Source organism: Acinonyx jubatus, chromosome D3, assembly GCF_027475565.1.
Source record: "Acinonyx jubatus isolate Ajub_Pintada_27869175 chromosome D3, VMU_Ajub_asm_v1.0, whole genome shotgun sequence".
Taxonomy (NCBI): Eukaryota; Metazoa; Chordata; class Mammalia; order Carnivora; family Felidae; genus Acinonyx; species Acinonyx jubatus.
The window spans coordinates 91,837,170-91,848,852 of record NC_069392.1 but is presented as its reverse complement, the minus strand read 5'-3'; the positions used below and the strand labels follow the sequence as shown (position 1 = coordinate 91,848,852).

Sequence of the window (11,683 nt, the reverse complement as noted above, 5' to 3'; positions counted from 1 at the left end):
GATGGGTTTATAAAAACTCGCTTTGAAATTAATAGCTTCCAGGACATTCTTCAGGGATGCCAGTCCGGTCTGGGGCCCCGTGGGTCTGCTCTCAGGAGGGGCAGATGGCACTCCGGATCCCCTCTGCGTCCAGCGGGCTCGGGGCTCCTGGCCGGTGACGGGCCCCGCGGGTCCCCTCTTGTCCACGGCCCCCCCACCCCCCGCACTCCCCTCGGAGGGAGCAGGTGCTTGCCAACCCCGCTCGCTAGGTGACCAAGGTTTCTCTAACACTCCACCTCGTCTCAGCAAAACGAACAGGAAATCTTGCATTTCAGGAAGTCCTAAAATCAAAGCAGCGTTTGTGACAATTCAGAATCATCATTGCTGGAGAAGTTCTGGGTTTCACGCTGGCTTCGTGAACAACCAGACAGCGTTTGTCTACCTGGGCCGCAGCGGGTCTGGTGGGGAAAGGGGCTGAGTAGCCGGGAGGAGCAAGCAGGGCAACAACAGGTCTGCGGACACACGTCATCTTCCCAAGTGACGGCCGCGTTGCACGCGGGCGTGCGTGTGGCCACAGCCTCGCCCAGGTCACCCTTCGGAGCGGAAGCATTTGGCTCGAGTGAAAACTCCCCGTCCCCCCGGCCTGGGCGAGCGGCTCTGAAGCGCGGTGTTTAGAGCATCTGCGGCCGCGGCCACACGGCCGCCTCTTCTGTGTTCCGTGCAGGCCTCTCCTCGGACGTGGAGGAGGGGACCCCACTGCAGGGGCAGCCGGTGCTTTGTGGTCGTGCCGGGGCGGCTCTGCCCCACAGCGCTTCGTGCAGATGCCAACGGAACCAGGACGTACCGCAGGAAGTCACTGAGAGCCAGGTAGGGTGGTCCGCGCACGTAATGAATCACCGGCAGACTAAGATCGTCCAGCAAAAAAATATTGCTTTATTGGATCTATTTCCTAAGCACAGACAGCGGACACGAATACCAAACGTCTCCTCTCCTTAGGACAGCCTACTGAGAAGTGTTCCATGCGAGTCCTGGGGCGCTAACTGCGGGCTGCGGTCTGAGCTACGGGCGGGGCAGCAGCCTGGGAGAAGCAGGGTCAGGTCTACGAGGAGCCATGCACCGTCGCCCGTGACAGTTGTGTGCAAATGCTACAGATGTGGGTTTCGGGGCCGTGTCCTTTCTGGGAGTCAGACAGGAATAAGACATAACCACACTGAAGAGCAGTTTTAAAATCATCGTTCCTGTGGGAGAGCGTTCTCTACCGTGACGCTATGTTTCGTTATTGTAACTTACGACCTCCGCCGGCGGGTGCAATTCAGGCATGTTCCATGAGGGGGCATGAATTCCTAAGGCACAATTATTAGGTTAGCCAATTAGACCATGCTTTTTGGTTACGTGGAACAACAGGTCACTGCTAGTAACAACGTGTAATAAGCTGTTAATTGCACAAACGCAGTAGTAAAGCTTACACCAACCTATCCGTTAACAGTAACTAGTCGGAAAACATACTACAGTCGCTGCACGTTAAAACGTTTTTGGTAATCGTTGTCTTAGATGAAGCAGAGATATAAGGCTTCTGTGAAGTAATAATCTTACAGCTGAACAAATATATTACACTCCTCCTGTGATGTTATTTACAGTGACTTTCCCACCTGCCGTTTGGTAGCATCCAGGCATCGAGAACACACGTCTCCTGGCTTTCTAAAGTGCTCGGCTGACGGCACGAGACGACGAAGGCCCTCTGGAGGGACGTGGGCCCCGGTGCACGCAGCTGAAAAGCCAGGCTTTGTCTTAGATGCACCTTCCGGAACGGACGCTGGTTACTGCTGCTGACACGGCAGCCCTCGCTGGGCAAAGACCGGACGTCACCGCCTCTGTCGTTATTATTTGTACTTAAATATGTGCCAAATCTGTACATACATGCAAACGCAAGAGCTGTCGTGTGGCAGACAGACTTCTCCTTTCGTCCAGCAACCTATCTTGTACTATCATCTTACTCGCGCTATGCTCAAAGCCAGATTAAAAACAAAACCCTAGCATGCTACAATTAACGATCCTATGGTTCCAGTAACACGGGGGAGGGGGCAGGTGACGAGAGCGAGGACAAAGCAGAAGATCTCTACGATGCACCGAATGAGGCAACAGATTGCACGCTGCAGCCCGAGGAAAGCCGAGAAAAAAAGCAGGAAGCACGTGTGAGGTATTTCTCACAATGCCTACCTAGCTTGCCAGTATTCTCCTAATTTATACAAGAGAAAGCCTCAGGATGAAGTGTCTTTATAGCTTCTGCTCCTACAAATACTCTCCTGGTAGCAGACTCAGGGCTCCCCCGTGGCGCCCCGATGCTGGGGTCTGTGTAATAAGGCACTTCCAGCACTGGAGTCCCCCCGTGGGAGGCGTGCCCCTTTCGGTCTTGACACGGGAGGAGTGGCCCGTCCCACCAGCCGCTGGGCAGCTTCTGCGAGCGGACAATGCAAATCTTCATGAAGCCGGGGGTCTGACCGGCACCAGGGCTCTGCTCAGTTTATTTGAAGTCCTGGTGCCGAAGCTCATCGGTCAGCGGCCGAGTCGACACCACGCGGCTTCGGAGCGAGTTCCATGTCGCCAGCTACGATCAGATGTTGGTGCTGGAGAGATCGTTCCGGATTATCTCATTTACTGCAAGAAAACACAACGGAGAAATCATTAGGGAAACGCTGCTCTGCCCAGAAGCGTATGTAAGAACCAGAAATCCCATCAGCCATGCTTTCGGCCAGTCACGTGGAGCCCGTGACGGGGGGGATCTCTGGGCGGGATGGAATTCCTTCCTGCACCCCACCGCGGGCCTGGGGTGCCCTGAGCCGGCAGCACGCAGCTGCCCGGGACCCGGCTCCACGACTCCAGGGGCCGGCGGTGGTCGGGTTACCGCTCTAGTCCAGAAGCACGGTTGCGAACCGGCCCCGCGACGGCGGGCTCCGGGAGAGGCGCCAGGCGCCGGTCCGGGTGCCGTGAGCGCGTCTTCTCCGGGCAGGAGCGCACAGCTGGCGTCTCCACGGGAAGAGGTGGAGGCACCCCCGCGAAGTCCATGCTCAGAGAACCCCCCCCTCCTTGCTCTCGTCGTCGGACAGGCCACGTCCGAGTGGAGGGCCGACCACGGGGTGGCCTGGGCCTCCCTTTGTTTGTGGCTCTTCCTCCATTTTTGTTCCCTCGTCCGTGTCCACTATCAGCGTGTGGTTTTTGGCAGCAGGAGAGGAAATGAGCGAAGCTGGCAAAGGCCATCGTGAGCGAGCTGCACAACATCCCTCTCTCCACCCCGTGACCGGCCCCCAGGCAGGGGACACGTCCCCACGGCCCACTTTGCCAAGAGAACTGGGGGGTGGGGAGCACACGCTCACGTCACGGAACTGCCCGGGCTTCCCTTTGCCGCCCAGATAAATTCCGCGTGTTTCTGCAAAGGCCCCAGCGCGTCCAAGGGCGGCTTCCTGCAGCCGGCAGCTGGCACACCTGTCATCACCCCCACCCCTCCCCTAAATGCCCTTTCGACACCCCTACTATTGTTAAGAACAACAATAATAAAACGGGGTTGGGGGAACCAGGAACTGTGTCATATGGGTGCTGATAACAGCCCGGCTTCACAGGCGGGAGCCTGCCCGTGAAGCCCCAGGCCACCAGCTCTTCCCGAAGGTGCAGCCCGGGCTCAGACCCAGGGCCATGGCGTCCCACACTGTGCCCAGGCCCACCCGCGGCCTGCAAGGGGGCCGCCTATGGGGTGGGGGGGGGATGAGTCACTTAATGCAAACACCAGAAGCACAGCAGGCCAGAGTGGGCGCCAGGCCAGCATGCCTGCAGAGGACACATCTGCCGGGGACACGGACGTGATGCACGAGCCACACCTTCTCTGAAGATGGCACTGACCTTCAGGCACAAAACACGGGAGGGGCCGTGGCTCACGCCGGGCGAGTGACTCTTCCCAGCTGCTAATGAGGCCCGGCTGCTCAGGCCAGCTCTCAGGACAACACCCGTCCCCGGAGCGTCCCAGGGGTCAGCCACACGCAGTTTCTCTGCGACACTCTGGCCGCCCAGCTTTGCGAGGCCCGCTAGAGAGCACTGAGAAGCGTGCGGCCGAGGCACCTGGGAAGGCAGGGCGAGGTGCTCCCCGCTTCCACCGCCCGGACCACACGGCCTCCCCCGTCACTCGACCCCGAGACTGCCCTGCGCTCCCAAGGTCCCAGGTGCCACCGGCCCCTGGAGCACGGGCACAAGGGCCTGGGCCACCAGTGACAGCTCCCCTCTGCCTCCCGCTTCACTTGCTGGGCCTTCTGTTTCGAGAGGCGCGCGTCCAGCTGGTGTTTTGCAGAAGAGCGTGACACAGAAGAACATTCGCACAGAGAAGGATGACGAGCGCGAGCTTCCTTGGGGCCCTGCCTTGGCGCGGAGAAGGCCCTCCTGCCACTCGCGTGTCTCCGGACCACGCGGGGCAGGTGGGACATCCTCAGGACGGCACGAAGCCGCGTGCGGAAAGCCCAGCCCCGCGGTGGCAGGTGGCAGAGGCGGCGACCGCCACCCCCCCACAGAGCACGTCGCCACGGCCGGTGTGGCACCGGGCAGTTTAGAAGTCTAAAAGTCTCACGTCCTCCTACACTGACCGGGCCCGTGGGCCCAGGAGCCCTTCCTGACCCAACCTCCGATGGAAGTCTGGGGGGCGTCCGTGACGACGTCTGGGCTCCGGGCCCAGCAGGTGATGGCACGGTGGGACGGGGGGTCCGGCCCCCACGGGCCTGCCTGGGTTGGGGGCTGCAACACTCAGCCATGACAGCTTGTGCAGACTCAGCCTCCTGGACAGGACGCCCTGAGGGGCGGGCCGGGCTTGTCAGTTACACACACGGGGGTCTGGGTGTCACTGCTCCTTCTGCTGCCAAGGACAGCGAAGTCTCAGACCGGAGATGCGACCCTAGTGAGATCGCTGACCAGGTGGGGGGGGAAGTTCTCGGGGGCAGTAATGACCGGGAAGTCGGGGTGTTCTGAGGGGCTATAATGACGGAGATGTGAGGGAGCCAGACAAAGAAAAATGATGGAATCTGCAGGGGCCTGATGGTTAATAATGAGGGAAACTGTGGGGAAGTCACAGGGGTAATAATGCCAGGGAATGTGGGAAGGTAGAGGGAGTAATAATGATGGGAAAGTGTGAGGGTCTGAGGGGGAATAATGATGGGGAATGTGGGGAGGTCTGAGAGGTAACAGTGACAGGGCATTTCAGAAGGTCCGAGGGGTAATAATGGCAGGGAAATGTCGGGAGGTCTGAGGGGTAATCATATCTGGGAATGTGTGGGCGTCTGAGGGGTAACGATGACAGGGAACGTGGGGACACCTGAGGGGTAATCATATCTGGGAATGTGGGGACGTCTGACGGGTAATAAGGACAACCAATAGAAGGGAGGCTTAAGCAAAGCAGCCACGAATCTTCTAGTTCGCCCGGGTTACACAGAGCACAGGAAAAACAACATCTGTGTGACACGACAAAAGGGGAAGCAGCCTCAGAAGCGGGCTTCCCCTTGCTGCCCACCGGGTCACCTGAACCTTGAAGGGGGAGCCCGAGGTGGGTGGGGGTGGGGAAATCACTCAGCGCATCCTGAGCGGCCCAGGGACCCAGCGGAGCGCGTCATGGCCCTCTGTCCTGGCACCTGCCCCCACCCAGGCTGGCAGGAGGGTCTCAGGAGGGTTGGGAGGGCCGTGCTCCTGGTCCGTCACTGGCGTCCGTGGGCTCCTGAGAAGTCACCGGCCCCGCCTGCCTCCCAGCAACGGCCGCCCGGAAGCGAGCGGTCATCCGATGCCCCCGTCCTCCAGGCCCGGCACTGTCGAGCAGCGTCACAGCGCGGCAGGCACCTTAGCACCACGCTCAGGACCCACGCGCACGCGCCAACGCCCTTCGGACCTGCCCTGAGGTCCCCTGGGGAGCGCACGGGGCAGCCGCAGCTGACAGAAGGGGCAGGTGGACCAGGTCCCCCGCACGGCTCGGCCGCACAACTGAGGGCGGGACGACGGCACAGCCACGCTGTTTCACAATCTGTGCCTTGGCCTTGCGGGGAAAGCCACGCTGGCTCCCGCTCCCAGACGGACCTCAGGCAGGGCCCGAGCGCTCCAAGGGCCGGGTTGAGGATGAGAACGCGGGGTCCCGTCGCCCCTGGCCTCACCCCGGCCACGGCCTCCCACTTGTCTTCCGTGAGGTCACGGTTCCGAGGCCCCGTGAGTCCACAGCCGCCCCCAGGGGCTTGTGCTGGTGACTTTGGGGGCGGTTTTCTCTCTGTTACGGTTTCCTACAGTGTCTCCTCTCTGCTGATAGTTTCCATCTTCTTATTCAGCTTTTCCACCAACACGAAGGGTTTTTTCTCTGTACAAGTATTTTGAACTGCAGGTAACATGTGACCCTCACAGCTTGTCAGACACCTAAAAGAGGAACCTTTGCTGTGCTCGGTGTCAGATGTCCCTGCAGCAGGATGTGGTGAGCTGTTATACCACAATTTAATTTAATGAGAAAGGTTTTTTCCCTCGTATTTAAGTTTTCTCTCAAGCGCTCCCAAGGTGGAAACTACTGTTTTTTTTCCTGAAACTTCTGTGGCAGTTTGAATTCTTGTTTTACTCTGGGATACGTGTGCAGGATACACACACGCACCCGAGCCACCTCAACGTGCAGGTCTGACACGGAGTGAAAAGAAAATTCGTGTTTTTCTAACATTTAAAGTCTAAAATGTACAAAGCACAGGCACGCGCTCTCACCTCCGCTCACGTTATCTGTCCACAGTCACTGGAACCTTCCAGCAACACACACAGATCTCACGGCGATTTACAAATAAGCTCGCAAAGTAATCAGTGAAGGGTCCTTTCAAAAGTAAAATTTTTGTATTTTCATCTAACGAGTTTCCTTTTCAACACCATTTTGAAAAAAACGGACTTTACAGCCTCGTGCTGTAGTGAAATGGCCTCAGTTTACCCCTGGCGCGCTTCTGTCGGGCTCTCCTGAGACAACGTGACCGAAGGAGGCAGCGAGGGTCTGAACCTCACTGAACATGTTTTCCTCCTTGACGCCTCGCTTATAAGCCCAGTTTCCCCCCTTTTCGGAATTCCTGGTTTTCGAAAGCGGCCAAGGATCTCAATCAGAATGTCAGGAACCAGCACGGGGCAGGTCGGCCCCGCACGTAGGCGGCCCCCCCCCCCCCCCCCCCCCGCTCCCCACACACACGCACGCGCACCGTTGCCGTCCCCTGCGACAGTCCCAGGAGGGAGGGGAGGCAGACGCCGCAGTCGCAGGTTTGGAAGCAGAGAGTGGGAGGGAGGCTCGGCAAGTGGCCACGGCGGCCCTCGGGCTCACGGGTGAGGAGCTCCGCCAGCCCAGGGTCCGTGCCCGCGCCTGCCAGGCCCCCTCCTCCCAGCCTGGCCTCCACTCTGCCCCTGCCCCTGGTCCCCTCTGTGCCCGCAGGGCTGCTTGGGGCTCAGAACCCGGCGTGAAGGGTGGGGAAGGGCCGAAGGCAGGGCCGCGTTCCCCTCTTCCGCGGCTTCTCTTAAAACACCACCCCCCCCGGCGCCATGCACACAGACGTGGCATTCTGTTCCGTTTGTGCTAAAAACACCTACTTTTTTTCATTCATTTCTCCTGTACTAGCTGTTCCGTGCCTTGAAAAAAAAAAAACAAAAACTTTTTTTTTCAAGGAGGAGAAGAAGCAAGCGACCGGAGGAACCAGGAACCACTCGGTGTCTGTACGGCCACCAATTTTCCACTGCATCGTCAGAACGAACACCACACATCAGCATTTCCTTTGCTCTGAAACAAACAGCAAAGGGAACTGACCGCCCTCAACCCGATCACACAGATATCAAAGCCAGAGGTTTGCTGACACGCCGTATGGGAAACTTCATTCAGAAATCCCAGCGGCGTGGCACGGTGGTTCCAGGCGCCGCACGGACGGTCTGCCGGAGGCCCTGACACGACGCTGCCCGCCTGACACGGCCCCGCTCTCGCCACGTGCGCCCACTCGACCGGTTTTAAGTCTGTTTTTCCGATGTGACGGCCCAGCACAGCCGCCCGCTGTCAACACACCTTGCCTGCCCGTGGGGGCCTCTCTCGGCCTCTGAGGCAGCTTGCTCACCGCCGGCCTGGGGAGGAGGGTGCCGTCCATCTTTTCGGCCCCCACACTTCCTCCGCGACAGCCCTCCTTCCTACCCTGAGGGAAGAAGTGATGGTGTGTGCATCTGTGCTTGACTTTAAATAACAGGGGTTTGGAAGTGATGACGGCACCCTAAGACTAGAAAGGAGACCCGGGGTCCTGACAGTGTGTCCCTTAGATCCTAAGAACTAGAGGACGCTGTCCGATCAGAGTTAAAACAGAAACAGACTCTGGGAGGGAAAGCAATCCCCAGAAAGTGACAGAAACGACCCAGCATCTAGGTGGTGCTTGTTTTGAGAGGCGGCCCGACCCCTGTTGTGTGGAGTGGGGGGTGCCCGGGGCCGTGAATGAAGCCACTTCAAAGCCAACAACTCCTCATGGTCCCACGATTCTCTAACTTTCTCGGAACTCAAGTCCCTTCACGTGATTGCCGCACCATTTAAACGGCGGGTCAGAGATTCATGAACGGAGGCCTGTGACCTTCCCCGGAAAACCTGACGTGAGCTCTTTGCGCCCCAGACACTCACTCTCGGGGCGGACGCAGCAGCGGGAGGGCCGGAGGAAGACGACCTTGGTCCTGTTCTCACCCTGCCCCTGCGCCTGACTGGAGCCTGAGGGTCTCCTCCGTGACAAGGGGGCTTGGCCGAGACCCCTCTCTGCCCTCCGAGTCGGGGATGCCGTGATCACGCCGAACGGAGAAACCAACCTCCCGGTTGGAGTTGTTGCGCGTGCCGAGCGTAAGACATGCGTGAACCGCACAGCACCCTCCCCAGCCCTCTGGGAGGTGGATGTTATTGTCGTTCTTCGAAGACGGGTCCAGAGAGGGCAGGGGACGCTCCAGGCCTCACACAGCATCGTCAGCGGCCTGAGCGACGGCCTCCTTGGGAACAGGCTCTCCAGGCTGGCTTTCTGAACGGCAGAGGGACGCGTCGACGTGCCCAGTGCGTGCTCAGCCAGCCTGCTTCCACAGCTGACGTGCCGCAGGACTGGCACTTTCTGGTGAACGTTCAGTTTCCTGTCCGTGGGAAGAGTGGACTTTCGGGCACGTCAGCGGAGGCCTGGGCTAGGCCACGCTGCACGCGCGCTCACAGAGACTCACCACGGTGCCGAGAGGTGGGGGTCATTTCCGTGTGTTGAGTTTCAGTGTTTCCTGCACAGCGTGTGCATTCTTTAGAGGATCAGAGCACCTCTCCGTGTAGGCGTGTCGTGGGCTAACGCAAACACGGGCCGCGCGCCCCGTGTCTGTCACAGAGCGCCGACAGCCCCGGACGCAGCCCTGAGTGTCGCCCGGGGCAAAACAACTGAACGGACGCCCCCGGGCTGCCCCTGCCTGGCCCCACAGGCCTGGGACCGTGGGCGGGGGGTCTCCGTCCCCCCACCCATCAGGGTCGTGGGGCCCACGTGCGGGGCTTCAGGGAGGGAGGACACGGGAGAGGCGGGTGTCCACACAGACATTGGGCCGACTTCCTCAGGAGCTGGGTTTGGGCCTCGGGAGTAAGAAATCCAGTTCGGCAATGTTCCCCCAGCCACACGGCGTCATCTTTGCTTTAAAAAAGTTCAGTGAAGATGGCTAAGGGCTATACTTCACAAGTAACACTCTTGCGTCTGTTTGAAAAAAGTATCGATTGTGTCAGTACTCGTTAACTTGATTACGTAAAACACGTTTTTAAAGCATCTTCCTCCTTTCCGATAGTGAGGTTAGTTCTGCTAAGGAGACAGTTGTCCCGTGAAGTTTTAAAAATTCAGAGTCAGCCTGGCAGGGCCACTGTTCCTTTTTCATTTCTGGTTTGACGACAGGCCACGATGCCACTTTTTCACAAAGAGGACGACTTTTCAAAAGCATCGCTGTCCTTTAAACACAAGCCACGTGGGAAACAAACAGGCCGGAAGGATCCACACAGGATTAAGTTCTGGGCGCAGGTGCTGTGGCCACAGCGGCACTGTCTTGTCCCGTGGGCCCGCTCGAAGCTCACGGCCAAATTAAGTAGCGCGTGTAAAGAAACGTACAAGCGTGGTTGGTACGCGCTTACTCAGTTTTTTCTGAGGGACAGCAAAATGCGTGCCCTTCATCAGAGACATTTTTATTTTCAAGGGAGAGCCAAAATAGCTTTGTGAGAAGCACAACAAAACAGGAAGGCCGTTTTCCCCATTCCTATAACTAAAAGATAATTTTAAAAAGTATTTGCTAACTTTCCCAGAAAATACACCGTTAGCTAAAGTTGGTGCTGTAACCCGAGAGGATGGTAATTTAGGCAGACAGCAGTGCAACCAGAAATATCGCTGGCCCGGTAGTGTCTGCCGTGCGAACCTTTACACGGCCAGTGGTTCTGGGACTCGGAGGCCACCGGACGCAAATCCTAACCAGCGCGCAGGTCCCCGCTGCCGAGACCTTCCGTGCGGAGGGCGTGATCCACGCGGTCGGTGGCCTGCTGGACACACAGTGTTCACATGCGCCACTGCACAGACGTAGCCAGACCTCCTTGGTGACCGAAAGCATTACGGCAGGTGTGGGCAGTGCGTGAAAACGTCACGATAAAAGCCACCGCTTGGAAAGGTAGGAACAGAGAAGAACACGCTTTTGTTCCCCCCCAAGCACGGGTGGGCGCTGAAGAAAGCTGGAGCGTCTCTCGTGCGCGGTTTTAATTTCTTAAAAGAGGCAGCATCTCACAAAGCCCGCCGTCCCTACCTCCTCGTTCACCGGTGGGCACTCCGTCTGTGGCCTGGTGTGGACGGCGGGCTCAGCGTCCATGCGGCCCCACCTGGCGTGGCCGGTGCTGTCCCCGGCCCCGCACGGCCTCGGGCGAGAGCAGGTGCCCTTCTGCAGGACTGTCACAACCATGGCAATTCTGAAAATGCAGAGTTGCAACATCACCGAAGTCCTGTTTTACTTTTCTGACTTTTTTCAAAGACGCTTTGTGAGGCGGTGGAAAATGAGGCCGTCTCTCAAGTTTCATTAAAAAGTAAGTTCCCGTGTTACCTCGGGTGTCCTGGACCCATTTCAGCCTTCACTTATTTTTATCTTTTTAATCATAATCAGCCACTGCCACGGGGCCTGCTATTTTTGGAAGGAGGGACCGGGACGGCGAAGTCTGAGTGACAACAAGTCACGGTTTTAATAAAACATGACCCTCCCGACTGCGTGTGGGGCTGGCACTGGCAGATACTATTGTCACACGGGACTGTCAGCCATTAAAACAGAATAATTTTCCTGCCTTCAGTGCCTGCTTCCTTATTTAGCCCGAATACTCCAGATAATGCGAACGCCCGTGTGGAAACTCCAGCCTCCGTGGGGACCGGGCCGGCCACGTGACTGGGGGGTTCCACGGGCGTGCGGCGGGTGTATGCTCCCCTATCACCTGGCCCATTTTTGTATCCACGCCAAACTCACCCCACAGTCGCTCCTGGGGATCACTAAACCACAAGCGTTTTTCCAGGGCTTTCTTTGTGCTGCTAGAAAACACATTCCCCCGAAATATACAATTTCTATTCACGCAGAATTAACAGAAATGAAAAAATAAAACACCAAAAAGGCTCCCTTTAATTAAAAAATAACAATGTGAAGTGGACTG

At 58.0% G+C, this 11,683-nt stretch overlaps 1 protein-coding gene across 3 annotated transcripts in view; it reads right to left on the bottom strand.

Moving 5' to 3' along the window:
• Positions 1 to 892: 892 nt before the first annotated feature.
• The window catches only part of NFATC1 (nuclear factor of activated T cells 1), a 102,673-nt gene continuing 91,882 nt past the window's right edge, over positions 893 to 11,683 (bottom strand). For all 3 annotated transcript variants that reach the window (XM_027069218.2, XM_027069219.2, XM_027069222.2), the window contains one exon: positions 893 to 2,634. In XM_027069218.2, coding sequence (XP_026925019.2) covers positions 2,591 to 2,634 — 44 coding nt within the window. In that variant the 3' untranslated portion in view covers positions 893 to 2,590. The remainder of the gene's footprint in view (positions 2,635 to 11,683) is intronic.